The sequence below is a fragment of the Equus przewalskii genome, chromosome 13 (assembly GCF_037783145.1).
Source record: "Equus przewalskii isolate Varuska chromosome 13, EquPr2, whole genome shotgun sequence".
Classification (NCBI taxonomy): Eukaryota; Metazoa; Chordata; class Mammalia; order Perissodactyla; family Equidae; genus Equus; species Equus przewalskii.
Genome location: NC_091843.1, coordinates 35,463,790 through 35,480,224, shown reverse-complemented (window position 1 = coordinate 35,480,224; position 16,435 = coordinate 35,463,790). Strand labels below are relative to the sequence as shown.

Below are 16,435 nucleotides of genomic sequence, written 5' to 3'. Positions count from 1 at the left end.
TTTACTTCATTCTGCTAGTTTTTGGGTTAGTCTTCTTTTTTCAGTACCTTTAATTGGTTTCTAGTTTGTATAATTTCTTTTTTTTTTTTTTTTTTTTTTTTTAAAGATTTTATTTTTTTCCTTTTTCTCCCCAACGCCCCCCGGTACATAGTTGTGTATTCTGTGTTGTGGGTTCTTCTAGTTGTGGCATATGGGACGCTGCCTCAGCGTGGTCTGATGAGCAGTGCCATGTCCGCGCCCAGGATTCGAACCAACGAAACACTGGGCCGCGTGCAGCAGAGCGCGCGAACTTAACCACTCGGCCACGGGGCCAGCCCCATAGTTTGTATAATTTCTTAACCTAATTCTAAATTAAACACAAGTAATGCTTGAGGATGCTTTTGGAAAGGGACAGTAACATGTAATATATTTCACTTTAGAGTTATTACTGATAAAAGTCTAATTTCAGAGATAGTAGACATATTTCTAATGTTTTTTAGCTTCATATTAAAATCTTATAAAGCAAATTGACTCTCAAAATAAACTGATATACTATATGGATAACCTATAAAGCATTTATTTGTTTCTTTTGAGGATATCCTAGAATTAGATTTATCATCCTGATATCGAACCTGAGGTGAGTTCGCTCACCCGTTGTGCAGCAAGCCAATCTCTGACACCAGGTTTAGTGGAAGAAAGTAGGAATTTTATTATTGCAGAGCGCTAAGCAAGGAGAGAGGGGCTAACGCTGAAATCCCAAACTCCCCAAAAAGCTAAAAGGAAGGGTTTTTATTTGGGGTTTTAGGTAGGGGAGGGGAAGCATATGGCCTTACTGGTCGGAGCTTTCCCACCAGCCTGTCTTTGGCCTTGAGACTACTTGCAGAGAGGAGGGAGCCCATGACCTTGGTGTTCAGCAGCTCTCCCACCAGCCTGTATCTCTTTGTGGCGAGGAGATAGCAAATCCAGGTGCTTGTCCTTGGCTGTGTCTCTCTCCATGGAGGATAGTGGATTCTGGAGCCAGGAAGCCAGGGAGTAAGCAGGGAAAGAGTGTTTTGGTTTTAACCCCATATCTACTGGGTTTAATGTAGGGAAACTGATATCAGGGTCGGTATCAATCCAGGTATTTTATATCAAACAGAATAATCACCTTTAATGCTGTCAACATAAAATCTGGAAGTTTAGGTCATATTCTTCATTTCTTAACTGAAAGAAAGAAGAAACAAAGGAGTTTGGGAATCTTGTCCCAAATCATGCAGTTAGATGGCAGATGTTGGAGTTCTAGGCCCACTGTAATCAATTGTGTAGGTTTTGTATGTGGTGGCCCTGCCTAAGTCTAGGGTCTTTTTTTTTCAGCTGAGTGTTTTTGCTACCAATATTATGCTGACTCTTATTTAAGCCAAAATTTTTAAAAAGCACTATTAGAAAAATTATAGGAAAAGTTTTGACAGTAAAAGTGAAATCTTTTCTATATGCTGAGAAATTTTTATTTGCATACACTAACAGAGAATATACTTAACATTTATTGTCTGGTGACAACACAAATTTTCAAAATAAAAATATTTCAAGAGATATTACTTAGTAAATGTAAGCCTTTGTTGATAAAACAATGCTAGATTCCAAAAACATTTCTGACATATTTGGTCATAGATCAATCCAGGAACCACTTTTCTTCTACTTCTTCCATAAGCACATAGATAACATGCATATCTGCAAAGAGTATATCAAATAAAGAAATAGAGAGCAAGCGGAGTTTTTAAGACAGGTTTAATGACAAGAAAGTTACTTGGAAGTACAAATGTTTTTTGAAATGTGATAGGCACATCATTGCCTATGTTAATTCCTATTTTGTTGTCTACTGCTGCGTAACAAGTCACTCAAAATGTAGTGGCTTAATACAACAGCTGTTTATTATTTCTCATGATTCTGTGGCTTGTTTGGTTGGTTATTCTGTTTTTCTCTTTCAATGGAGGAGTTTCTCATTTAGATGCTGTTAGATAGTGGCTGGATGGAATTTCCAGCATGGTTTAACTCACATGATGGTTGGAAGTCTGGGACCTCTCTCTCGCCATAGGTCAGCTCTCCATGGACTTCTTTAATAGTAGTTGGATCCCAAGGATTAGTATACTAAGAGAGAGGCTAAGAACAGCATCAATCACCATATTTTATGAGTTAAAGCAGTCATAGGGTAGCCCAAATGCAGGGACTAGGGGGAGATAAAATTTATCTTTCAATGAGAAAGTGTGACAAAGAATTTCCAGCTATCTTTGCACAACTCCCAAGAAATTTTATCTTTCTTAATATAAAAAGTTCTCAATCCATACATGTATTATTTCTGAACAAGGTATCCTTGTATCCTTGTTCTAACAAGGATATACCAATAATTCAAGGTAATCAGTAGGATACATTATAGGGAAAGGTCTGAGCTAACAATCTGTACAAACAAATTAGTAATTGGAAGACTTAATACATTTGTTTTAATGATGCTTCTAAATGTTTGCAGAGTAAATCAGGAATTTGTTTTTAAAAACCTATTTTCTCAAATTCCTTTAAATGATAGAAAAAATATAATACTTTTAAATTGGGTATAACTGACATATTGAAAACTGCCAAATCTTATGTAGATGGCCTGAAATTTTTTATATGTATACACTCATGTAACAACTAGATCAAGATATTGCACCCCAGAAGGCTCATCTATGCCCCGTCCCAATCAGTACCCTCCTTCAAGAGTAAGCACAATTCTAACTTCTGTTGCCATAAATTAGTTTTCTTGCTTTTGGACGTCATATAAATAGGATAATACAATAAGTATTCTTTTGTGTCTGACTTTTTTCACTCAACATTATTTCTGTGAGAATTATTTATATTGTTCCATCTTACAGTAGTTTGCTCTTTTTCATTTTAGTGTGGTATTCCATTGTATAAATATGCCACTTTTTATCCAGTCTGCTATGATGGATATTTGTGTTATTTACAGACTTCAGGTATTACTAGTGAAGCTGCTGTGAACATTCTTTTGTATGTGTTTTGGTGGACACAAGCAATCATTTCTGTTGGGTATATATCTAGGAGTAACATTGCTGGGTGGGAAGATTTTTGATTACATACTAATTCAATCTTGCTTTTTAGGTCTGTTCAGATTTTCTGTTTTTTCTTGAGTCAGTTTTAGTAGTTTACATCTTTCTACGAATTTGTCCATTTCATCTAGGTTGTCTAATTTGTTGGCATACAGTTGCCTGTAGTGTGCTCTCATAATCCTTTTTATTTCTGTGTGGTCAATGTTAATGTCCCTTCTTTCACTCTTTTTTTAAAAAATTATTTATATTTTTTTTTTTTTAAGATTGGCACCTAAGCTAACATCTGTTGCCAGTCTTTTTTTTGTTCTTCCCTTCTTCTTTTTCTCCCCAAAGTCCCCTGGTAAATAGTTGCATATTCTAGTTTTGAGTGCCTCTGGTTGTGGCATGTGAGACGCTGCCTCAGCATGGCCTGGTGAGTGGTGCCATGTCCGCGCCCATGATCCGAACTGGTGAAACCCTGGGCTGCCTAAGTGCAGCACGCAAACTTAACCCCTCAGCCATGGAGCCAGCCCCAGCTTCTTTCATTCTTGATTTTAGTAATTGGAGTCTTCTTTTTATCTTGGTAAGTCTAACTTAAAGTTTGTCAATTTTGTTGATCTTTTTAAAGAATCAACTTTTGGTTTTCAAAGTTTTCTCTATTTTCTATCTCATTTAATCCTACTCTATTCTATTTCCCTTTTGCTTGCTTTGGGTTTATTTTGCTCTTGTTTTTCTAGGCTCTTGAGATGTGAGCTTAGATTATTGATTTGAGACATGTTGCCTTTTCTAATTGTATGCATTTAGTGCTATAAATTTTCCTCTCGGTACTGCTTTAGCTGTATCCTACAAATTTTGATATGTTGTATTTCATTTTCATTTAGTTCAGTGTATTTTTTTTGTTTCACTTGAGACTTCCTCTTTGACTCATGAATTATTTTGATGTGCGTTGTTTAGTTTCCAAATGTTTCAATGTGTGATGATTTTCTTGTTATCTTTCTGTTAATGATTCTTGTTTGATTCTATTGTGATCAGAGAACACACTGTATGATTTCAGCTCTTTAAAATTTTTGACATTTGTTTTATAGTCAGAATGTGGATGTATATTCCATGGGCATTTGAAAAGAATGTATATTCTGCTGTTGGTTCTATAAATGTCAATTAGATCCTGTTGATTGATGGTAGAGTTCTTCTACATCCTTTCCAATTTTCTGTCCAGTTGTTCTAACAATTGTTGAGAGAAGGGTATTGAAATCTGAAACAATACTTGTGGATTTGTCTATTTCTTCCTTTAGTTGCTTCACTTGTTTTCACCTTTTGGAGCTCTGTTATTTGGTGCATACACATTTTTAGAATTGCCATGTCTTCTTCATGGCTTGGCCCTTTAATATAGCTACTCCTGCTGTCCTTTGATTAATGTTTGCCTGATAAATGTTTTTATATTTTTCTTTCAAACTCTGGTGTGTCTGATATACCTATATCATTATACTGAAGTGAGTTTCTTGTAGACAGCATATATTTGGTTCATGTTTTGTGACCCACTCTGCCAGTCTCTGTTTTTTAATTGGTTTGTTTAAACCATTTACATTTAAATTTATTTATTGATGTTGTGTTTTTATATTCTGACTCTATGTTGAAATTTATGTTTTCATCCATTTCCTTCCTTTTTTCTTTAATATATCATTAATAGTTATTTTGAAGTCCTTTTCTGCTAACTCCTATTTTTGATTCAGTTCTGAGACTGCTTTTCTTGGTTATTTTATGTCTTGATGATCAGTCACTTTCTTCTGCCTCTTAACATGTCTAGTAAATTTTATTTTTTGAGGAAGATTAGCCCTGAGCTAACTGCTGCCAATCCTCTTCTTTTTGCTGAGGAAGACTGGCCCTGAGCTAACATCTGTGCCCATCTTCCTCTACTTTATATGTGGGACGCCTACCACAGCATGGCTTGCCAAGCAGTGCTATGTCAGCACCCAGGATCCGAACAGGTGAACCTCGGCCTGCCAAAGCGGAACGTGCGCACTTAACCACTGTGCCACTGGGCTGGTCTTTTAGTAATTCTTTATCGTAAGGCATATGCTATGGATGATCCATTTTTGAGGCTCTGGATTATCCTGTCCTCCTTTTAAGACTGTTAAATTTTGTTCTAGCAGGCAGTTAAATTACCAGTGGGTCACTGATCCTGTTGAGGCTTAATTTCAGCTTTACTCTAGGTCCTTACTCCTTGGTCCTAGAGTTAGGATTCCAGGTCTTTACTCCTTGGGTATGGCCTTCTACCATCTCAACTGAAAGCCTGGAGTATTCACCAAGGTCCCTCCATTCTGGCAGAGTCGGAACTCCCAAAGTATCCAACCTTTCAGCAGCATTCTCTGCCAGGCATCCTTGAGTCTCATCCTTAGTGTGTTCAACTCAGGAGTTGCCCGAGTATCTGAGGATAATTTTATATAGATTTTTGCGACTCCTCTGTGTTTGCTTTTTCTTGGGTATCCTACCCACACTCTCCCAAGTCCTAACTATTTGGGCTGCCTTGTATTCTGATCTTTGTTTCCTTTTCCCAAAGAGATATTCATTCTTTGTTTAGGCTCTATTTCCTTGGGCCATCATTTGGAAGTTGTTCAAAGAGAGAAAGCTAGAGGGAACATAAGGTTCATCTCATGTGCTCCCTTCTTTCAGTGATCATAACCCCAGCCCTAGCTTGGTTGCTGTCCAGTACTTCTAGTTGCTTTATCTATTTTTTCCAAATTTATAGTTGTTTATGATAGAAGAGTAAGTCTAATACCAGCTACTGCTCTATGGCTAAGACTAAAGTCTTAGAATTAAACCATATTCTAATAATTATATTAGACCTTTAACATTGGATTATTCTTTTTTTAATTTTTTATTCTTTTTTCCTTTGGCAAAATTAATATTCATTAATATAAAAAAGTGCTTAATATATGTACTCAAGATAAGTTAGCAGAATCTGTAAAGAATCTTCAAAAATTCACCTAAATTCAAGCAAAACAGTTTATTGGGAGCCTGGAGGAGCTAGGCACAACAGTAGTTCCCTAATCTATAAATACTTATAAATCCTTACTTACCTTTCAATTAGGAATGTATTTCAAATTCCAAATAACTCAATACACTAGTTTGGTTAAAATATATTTTATTTTACATGTATTTGAAGTACTAAGAAACTAAAATTTTAATGTGAAGTCATTTGTTTTTGGCATTGTGTCAAAAGTAATTAAGGCTAGGGTAGTTATTTAGTTAAGTGTAATGAAACTCTTGATGGATACTGAAATCTGACATTTAGTTAAGGTTTCTTTAATTAATTTTTTAATAAAAGAATTGCCCAACCTTATTTTTGTACTTAGTCTTTACCTTTCATTAGCAATATTTTGGTCATTTTTGAAATATAAAACAATGCGACATCTGACTTTATATGCCACAACAAGAGTTAAGGCCTACATAAAATTTTGAAGTAAAGAATTTGCAACTAAAGAAGGATATTTATGGTGATAGTGGGATAGAATAGATACCTTCCATAAGGATATTTTGTTGTTGATTGCCTTAATATTTATGCACTTGGGCCCATGGTAAATTATTTACAAGCGAATAAGACACTTATTTTTACATCTTTGTAAAATTCTTTGCCTCACTGTAACAGGCTAGTGATGAGGAAAAATATAGGGCAGTATCAGTCCACAGGGGTTTACCTTGGTGACATAATCCCAAGTGTAATGACTTCACAGAATTTGTTGTGTTATTTTTTTGCCAAGTCTTTGTTTCTTAAATAGATCTAACACAGTTTCTGTACTTAAACATGACATCTGAGTTTGAGGTTATTGCTATATTTGACCCAGCAGTAGTAGAAACAGTAATTATTTTGAGATACTGTTGACTATGAATTTAACAGAGTTTTGAACTTCAAAGAATGTGGAAATTCAAAATTATTTGGAATTGTAACTATATGTCACAAGTCTGATTCTTTTGGAAATTTTTAGGCCTGTTCAAAAGTTAAGTAAAACAATTTTGGTGATTTTGATAAGACCAATCTCATTGCTTGGATGGGCATGATAATATATATGCATCTAAGATGCCTCTTCTCTTTCTTCCTTTCTGTCTTTCCTCAATCCCTTGCTTCTCTTCTCCCACTTAAAAAAATCTCAAAACAAAAAAAATTTCCTTCCTTCTTGTTTTACTTCTGAAAATGTGCAGGACGGACATGTAGAGGTAGCACGTTTGCTTTTGGATAGTGGTGCTCAAGTGAACATGCCTGCAGATTCTTTTGAGTCTCCGTTAACGCTAGCTGCCTGTGGAGGACACGTTGAATTGGCAGCTCTACTTATTGAAAGGGGAGCAAATCTTGAAGAAGTTAATGATGAAGGATACACTCCCTTGATGGAAGCTGCTCGAGAAGGACATGAAGAGATGGTGGCACTACTTTTAGCACAAGGTAAAGTAGTTTTACTTCTTTAATAAAAAAGTCAATTTCCTTTGGATGTTTTGTGTATCAGTGAAGTTTACTACAACTAAAGTATATTTTTGCATTCATGATAAATTATCAACACCCTGGAAGGAACCTCAGAAGCAGAGAAGATAGGGATGATTATCACAATTCAGAACAATTAATATCTTTATCATGTCTTTTGCAACTAGTTTTATCTATTTTTATGCTTTCCCCAGGAGCAAATATAAATGCCCAGACAGAAGAAACCCAAGAAACTGCTCTGACCTTGGCTTGCTGTGGAGGATTTTCTGAAGTTGCAGACTTCCTGATTAAGGCAGGGGCTGATATAGAACTTGGCTGCTCCACGCCTCTGATGGAGGCTTCTCAAGAGGGACACCTGGAGTTGGTTAAATATTTACTGGCTGCTGGTATGTAGCTTTAAAAATGCCTTTTAGAAAAAGGCTTTTATATTGCTTTCATAACTTTAACAATTAACCTTAACTTTTTCATTTCTACAAAAGTTCAAAGACAGCTCCACAATTTAACTGCTCTTTTTAAGCTCTTCCGTCTCTAATAATGTCGTTTTTTAAAAAAGATTTTTATTGTTATTAATGTTTACTTAGTGACCATGAGGCTTCTTATTGACCTTCTCTGTCCGTTGAATGGTTTATGGCTTTTGGAAGGGAGATGTTAGCTCCTCCTAGTCTTTGTTAATAAGAGGAGGTGTGATGAGATTACAGACATTATAATTTGGTACCTTTAAACCTGTTCATTTCTTGGCATTTTTAAGTCTTCTCAAAAGAAAAAGAACAAATGGGAATTTAATTTTTTTGGCAGAGTGCTTAGTTTTATTTTATTTTATTTTTTTGCTGAGGAAGATTCGCCCTGAGCTAACATCCGCTGCCCATCTTCCTCTTTTTGTATGTGAGCCATCGCCACAGCATGGCCACTAACAAATGAGTAGTGTAGGTCTGTACCCAGGTGCCAAACCTGGGCCACTGAAGCAGAGTGCACCAAACTTAACCACTAGGACACTGGGGCTGGCCCAGAAGTGCTTAGTTTTAAAATAATTTGTGCTCTATACATTGTTAAGCAGTAATAAGGAATAAGTATTTTTACATAGACTATTTGTAGTTTTATAGAACAAAGTAAGAATCTACTGGAAAGAATTGATCCAGATAGATGTCAACCTTTATATATCCTTTAGAAATAATATAAAATTTTTCTTTTATCCATATCTGATATATTCTTTAAAACTTCATATATAAAGAAATTAATATGTAAAGGAAAATAAAATATTTAGCAAAACTGTATATGCTTTTTGGGCTTTCACTGTGTAATTTGAATATAGCTCAGCCTCAGTTTTTCCTTTGAATTATTATTGAAATAACTTTTTAATCCAGATTGTTAATGGTTCAGATGATTGTTTAGATTTTGAACTAATGCACAAACCAACCATACAAGCTGACCTCTTCCCTGACTTGAATACTTTTGTTTTTTTCAAGATTGGTACCTGAGCTAACTTCTGTTGCCAGTCTTTTTTTTTTCTTTTTCTCCCCAAAGTCCCCCAGTACATAGCTGTATATTCTTGTTGTGGGTCCTTCTGTTTCTGTTATGTGGGATGCCGCCTCAGCATGGCCTGATAAGCGATGCTGGGTCCGTGCCCAGGATCCAAACCTGTGAAACCCTGGGCCACGAAAGCGGAGCATGTGAACTTAACCCCTTGGCCACGGGGCTGGTCCCCTGACTCGAATACTTTTAATCACTGTAGTTAATGTATGCATTATTCATTGTTCCCTCATCATTTTCAATAACTGTCTGTGTCCCATTCAAGAATCCTTCTCATGTCAGTTATACCACATAAAAAGAGGTCTTTCTTTACCAGTGGTTATCTTTCTGCATTCTCCCCACATCCCTCTCCCTCTCTTAAGTAAAGTCATGCTATTGTAAGAGGCTTTTGAAAGAAGGAATAAATGTTTACTAAGAAATTATTGAATACCAGCATTCTGCTCAGCTCTTGTGTTATCTCTATTAATTATCCCTGGTCCCTATATAGTAAGAGATATTAAACACATTATTATAGATATGGAAATGGAGTCATAATCGTGTTATTTACCTTCCCTAAGGTAACCAAGCTAAGTGACAGAGCCAGTATTCAAACTTAGAACTCCTGACATTGTTTTTTCTATTCCATCACCATTGATTCTCATGTTTAGCTACTTTTGCTAATTTGAAGTATTTAGTTTCCAAAACTATCTCAGGGGTTGAGAATCACTTTTTTTACGTGGTCACTACCTAAAAAAATTTTTCCCCAAATTAGAGTGATTTATTTACATGAAGTTCGTGTTATACTGTAGCACTTCTAAAGAAAAGTCCAATAGGTTTTTTAATACATTGCCTATACAATTAAAAAAAATTTAAAAACCTTTTGTTTTGGCATTTTTTCAAACATAGAAAATATAGTATAATGATCCCTAAGAACCCCTCACCCAGGTTTATCAATTTTTTAATTCATGGCCAATCTCATTTTATCTATACTCCTCCCATATCCCCCATTTATTTTTGTAAAATTATTTAAAGTAAACATTAAAAGTTTTTTTTAAAACATTGGCACCTGAGCTAACAACTGTTACCAATCTTCTTCTTCTTTATTTATTTCAGCTTTTTCTCCCCAAATCCCCCTGGTACATACTTGTATATTTAGAGTTGTGGGTCCTTCTAGTTGTGGCATGGGGGACACTGCCTCAGCGTGGCCTGACAAGCGGTGCTGTGTCAGCCCCCAGGATCCGAACCAGCGAAACCCTGGGCCACCACAGTGGAGTGTGCGAACTTAACCACTCGGTCACCGTGCCGGCCCACCTAAAATTTTTTTTATTGAGATATAATTGACATATAACATCATATTAGTTTCAGATGTACAACATAATGATGTGATATTTGTATATATGTTGAAATGGTCAACATAATAAGTCTAGTTAGCATCTGTCACCATACATATTATAAAAACATTTTTAAATTTAAAATTTAATTTGAAAATACATTATTTAAAAAATAAATTTATTTTTCTACATTATCAATAAATATTTCAGTGTGTATCTCTAGAAGATAATCTTTTAGAAAAATCACAATACCATTTTTCTATCTAAAATTTTTAAATAATAATTCCTTAGTATCATTAAATATCCACGCAGTTTTCATATTTTCCTGATAGTCTTATAAATGTATATATGCATTTAATGACTTTTTTGAATCAGCATTCCAAGTACGATTCATACTAACTATTGATCAGTATGTCTCTTAAGTCCCTTTTAATCTATGCTTTCCTTTTTTCTTGCAAGTTTTGGTTGAAGAAATGAGAAATGGAATGTTTATCTTTTAGGCTTTCAGAGAATGGATTTTGCTAGTTACATCTCCATGATTTCATTTAACTTATTTTTCTGTCTCTTGGATTTCCCATAAAGTAGTAGTTAGATCTAGAGGTTTGATTGAAATCAGGTATGATGTGTGTTTTTTTGTTTACTAGGCTACTTCATAGGTAGTATTTGTGTACTTTCCTTAGGAGGTAATAAACGTCTGAGTATCTCTCTTTTGTGGTATTATTAGCCATTGATGATCTGATTGCTTAGATCCATTAATTCATTAGGGGTTGCAAAATGGTGATATTCTAAATTCTATTATTCCGTCCTTGTTTATTAACTGGAATATGTCCGTAAAAAGAAACTTTCCCTCAACAACTATTTGGTTACCCTTAGGTATAAATTATATAGGAGTGGCAGTATAAACATTTGTTTTTTTCCCCCCTAATTTACCAGTTTCCAAAATAATGAGGTGGTCCCCTAGCATCTTTCAGTGGTGACCAATGAAGCGTTTTTTTGTTTTTGACTTGAAATCATTTTCAACTTTTGGGTTTAAACATATGTGATGGGTTTTACTCGAACACCATCCTCATTCTTTTTGATGCAAAAACTGTTGAAAGATGGGACAATTTGACCATCCTTGCTCAATAAGTTTAGCTCCTAAGTCCTTTTGATATGACCTCATTATAGTCTCTATTTCCTTGCTTTCTGATAGGGCCAGGTGTTTCAGCCTCACACAGTTTCTGCCTCAGTCGTGGAACAAATCATTTCTCTGAGAAGCCTTAATTCCATTTAGTAGGAGATGGTACTTAGAGACTACAGGCTAAGCGAGAGATGCTATTTCTGCTTGGTCTATCATTGTCTCTAGGCCTTTTTAGTTGGTCAGAGTTAGGAAATATTTATTTTTCTTATAGACAAAATCCATCATGATCATGTCCATACTTCCAGTTCAGAACTATAGGATTTTTACTTAACCTCAGAAATCTTATATCTGTGTTTTCTCTCAACCATGCCAAAATTTCATCTCTCATCAAAGGATTATTCATTTGATTTTTACCACAATATCCATAGAACTGTCTCAGAATACAAACCACCACTACCACCAATAGGATTTCTGAAAACTGTTTGATATTTTTTGTTGCAGATCTTTTATTTCTTAGGGTATATCTTACTGGGGACATATAGGCAAATTACTATGTTTTAAAATCATTTGGTGTAATACGTTTCTGTGTGGCTAAAAGCACTTTTACAAAACATATTTAAAGGAAAATTAAGATATTTAAAATACATTCTATTTTCATATTTTGAGTTTATCAATTTCACCAAATTGCAGAATTGAACTATCTAATATAATTTTATAATTCACAGAGTAAAGCTATGATTTTTTTGTTTGCTAGGTGCTAATGTTCATGCTACAACAGCAACAGGAGACACAGCCTTAACGTATGCTTGTGAAAATGGACATACAGATGTGGCAGATGTTTTACTTCAAGCAGGGGCTGATTTAGTAAGATATTTTTAATTTCAAATACTTTTGTGTGAATGTTAATCTGCATTCATTTATTTTTAACATTTAGAAAACACTAGTAAAGATGATCAATAGTTTGCATGCTTTATATAAAATAACTTTAAAAAAAGGAGTTTGGCTGCTTATTCTAGTTGTTGCATTAGTAAATGTATTTGAAAATACTTAGTTTTTAATAGAGCATAGTGTTTCATTTCCTAGGTAAAAGTATTAGTTTGTTTCCCCCTCTTACCCTAATCCCATTGGACATTCCTGAACGTTTGTTCTTTATTAGACATGTCATAAATTCAGTGATGTTTACATAATAGAATAGTGTGTCAAAACACTTTGTGATTTCTTTTGTTTCTCTAATTAGACATTAAAAACAAAGCTACTATTATCTTCCTAATAATATTATTACAGCATTCTATTTTTCTCTATCCTTTTATTATTTTCTATTTTGGCTTTTCAAAATTTCAAATTAGATGGCAGGTTCATGTGTGTAATAATGCTTACAACTATGGGAAATTGTGAATAATATCTCAATGGTTCATGCTTCTTGCTGAAATCTGTGGTTTGACTAATTTTTGTTTTATGAGGGTACTTTAAACTGCTTTCTAGAGTTTCTCCGAGAATTCTCTTATGTATTAAAAATCTATATGAGACATACACAGCTATAAATGTTGTAGAGAATCAACTTTCTTAGTTTCGGTTATTTAGAAGAAACTGCAAGTATTGCCTTTTAAACTATTTCCAATAACAGACCTTCCCAAAAAGATACTTGAGAACATTGTTGGAAAATAATTATTGACTAAAATAAATGTATAGTATGATTATGCTATTTGTAATGATAGCACTGGCATTCATTTTTATTAATCAGAATGTGCCCCATCAGTTGGAATTTCTGAGAGGTGTGCTTTTTTTGTTTGAGAATTATGACAGAGAGATACGTTAGTAGATCTCAATCTTCTGCCTTCTTTCTATGTCTTTTTCCTTTTTTAAAGTTGCTTTGTGTCTTCTATAAAAATTAAGAATTGAAATATTTCATTACTTGAAATAAAGAAATAGGGTAGAACATAAAAGGTTAGATACTATAAGCAAAGTTTAATGCTCTTATCCTCTGAATTCTTAGCTGAATTCTCTCTTTCTTCTTCCACTTTTCTATAGCAAAGTCACTTTCTTAACCTGTTTGTTCAAATTTCTGAGACTATTCACTAGGAAAAAGAGCAACTGTCTGTTAAATGTGCTTTAATGTATAGCAAAACTTTACTGATTTTGACTGAGTTAAAAATCTGTTATTAAATATTTTTAAATGTTATATTTTTGTAGTCTTCTGGAATTAGGTAAATAGAATGTTCGTGATTAGAGTTCCTTAGAAGAGTTGCATTAAATAAACAGATAGAATTTGAGTTTACCGTACTACTTTTAACATTCAAAATATGAGATTAAAAATGTGGCTCAGATAGATATATATCTTAATCAAGTACAAAGGTAATACTGTTATTTTAACATAATTGTTTATTTTTCTATTTTGCAATCTATCTTTGTATTCATATTTACATAATTACGATTATAGTGTAATACAGTTGTTTTCTATTTTTTCCACTGTGCGTTCTTACACAATCTTTTCCATATTGCTACATAGTCTCTATATTTATAATTCTTGCATAATATTCCATCAAGTTGATGAACTATAATCATTCACTTTTTATTGAGCTTTTGACTTGCTTTTCATTTTTTACTGTTATAAATACTGTTAGATATAATAACTTCATGTATATAACTTTTTATTTTTTTCTCCTTTTGAGTTATTTCATATATTGATTTTAACTTTAAAAAATATATTGCCTATTCCATGCTTTTGCTGTCTGTGGAGAGACATTTCAATTTTAATGTTAGTTCTTTTCCTGATTATATTATTATTATAATTATTATTATTTATAGAAAATGTGGAAAGCATGGGAAAGTATAGTTTTATATTTAAAACATTATAAATAAACTTCGTAATTTCAGACTTTAATATAAGCCAGAGGGGAGGGGAGACCTAGTCAAAAACAAGAAGTGAGCAAAGCAGGCAGATCAGTCCCTGAGTCCTGAGAAAAAGTGACTGATAAGTTTTACTAGCTGGACCTGACAAGGCAATAGCACCTTGCTTGTCCTCCTTTCTTTGCTGCTACCTACTAATATCTCTTTTGGGCCATAGTGATTTCCTCCAGTGGTTTGCAGATGTAAGACACTTCACTCCCATTGCATGGAGTGGAAATGTATTCCATTCCTGGCATTTTATAGATGTGTTCTTGATATCTAGATTTGGTAGTTTGGTAGTTCTTTAAGTTAAATAGATTTTTTTGGGGTTCTCTGGCTGAGAACTTTCATTTTGGGGGAACTATTTTTACTCTCAGTTTTAAATAAGGATGTATAAGTCAACCTTTGGAACACAATCTGCACCAACCCCTATGCTTTGTTAGATTTTAGAGCTTAACCTGTGCCATAATTCAAGGTTTTGATATTATATTTTTTAAAAAGGAGCTTAAAAGCTGTTGTTTCCCATTCTTTAAATTATTCTGCATCAGAATCAGTTAGGATGTTAAGTATGGCTTTAAAAAACTTAATGCTACAATTTGGTTTTCTTGTACTGTTTCCTGAGATAAAACTGAGAAATTTTAGGGCTTTTCATTCTAAATGTGTAGTAGGTGTAATTTAGAACTCAGTTTTAAAGGACATCTAGAAATTTTCTTATTTAGTGCTTTTAAAAAATTCACAGCCAGCACTGATGGCATAATTGAGCATTTTTAGTTAGATCCTCAAAATATGTGCATCTTCTAGTTTGAAACTTAGTTATTTTAAACTTCATTTTTTCTAGTTTAAAAAATATTTATAGATATTTCCAGTTAAAGGCACACTTAATATCCATCATATTTAGATATTATGGATTGATATGTACTTGTCTAACTTCTTAATAATTGCATAAATTTGAATAATCCATTATTTAAAACCTTTGGACTAGTTTAGGATTCTTAAATAGTCCACTTAAAAGTGTTCTTTTTGAAAATCAGTAATTAAATGAAATAAAAAGATGTCCGTTAATTCCAGAGTCTTTTGAAAGTTCTCTCTGTTTAACATGCAGAATCATTTTAATTACTACTCTAAGCATTGAGCTTATTCTATAAGCAGAGAGCCCTGAACAAATGACCTAATTCATATCTTCCTGTTATTTGCATCTCTTGTTACCACTGTAATGGGAATCATTGTATAGGGAAATAAAGATTATTCTTTTATATCTTTTCTTTCTCTGCATAGCATCGTTGTCTATTGGGCCCAGGTTTGCTTTTACTATTTGGTGTGATTACAGGTATTATGTGATATAAACCCATTGTAAGAAAGTGTATATTAGAACATATTAGCTTTCCATAGTACTTAAAATCTAAAAGAAATGTTTAGAAAACAACCTCCTTTGGAAACTACTTAAACTTGTTTGTCTGAAAAGGAGTTTTTATATTATCAGTATCCTTACAAATTTGTTACTGAACTGCTTGACCAGAAATAACCAATAAACACCATTCAAAAACTGAAGTTGACCAATTCCCATAGTCTTTGAGCCACTACTTTGGTGTCCTGTATTACTCTAGGCCATTCTCCCCAATTACTGGTCTTTAGACCATAAGGCAGTATTTTAATGTTTCACACTTATTCTCATGTCTATAGCTTACTTCAGCTAAAGCACTTATCGCTTGATTTTTTTTACCACAGTCCTCCAGCCCCGTTCACTATTGCTTCTCAAGTTCAAGGTGAAGAATTCACATAGTTAACTATTCAACAGTATAATTTAGATTATAAAATATTACTCTGCTGCTATCTTCTTTCTCTTGGTTGCTTTTAATTTTGACTTATTTTGTTGTCCATGTTTTCCTGGCTTCCATGCCCAACCATTTTATTGTTATAGACATGATCCTTATCTATGAAAGATGACTGCATCAGTTCAGAGTTTCAAAGGCTCTAATGATAGTTTGGACATATGTTTAGGTGGCAACACTGTGTTGGCTAACATGTCAGAGGTGTTTTGATTTGGTGAGTGTGTTTTCCAACCATTTATGAAGATATTAGAATCTCT

The 16,435-nt window shown here is 33.9% G+C and overlaps 1 protein-coding gene across 19 annotated transcripts in view; it reads left to right on the top strand.

Moving 5' to 3' along the window:
- ANKHD1 (ankyrin repeat and KH domain containing 1) overlaps positions 1-16,435 on the top strand; it is a 127,883-nt gene that overhangs the window by 41,712 nt on the left and 69,736 nt on the right. For 18 of the 19 annotated variants that reach the window (XM_070570644.1, XM_070570643.1, XM_070570637.1 and 15 more), the window contains exons 8-10: positions 7,233-7,470; positions 7,701-7,892; positions 12,218-12,327. In XM_070570644.1, the coding sequence (XP_070426745.1) occupies positions 7,233-7,470; positions 7,701-7,892; positions 12,218-12,327 (540 nt within the window). The remainder of the gene's footprint in view (positions 1-7,232; positions 7,471-7,700; positions 7,893-12,217; positions 12,328-16,435) is intronic. The other variant, XM_008515567.2, reaches the window with a different exon arrangement.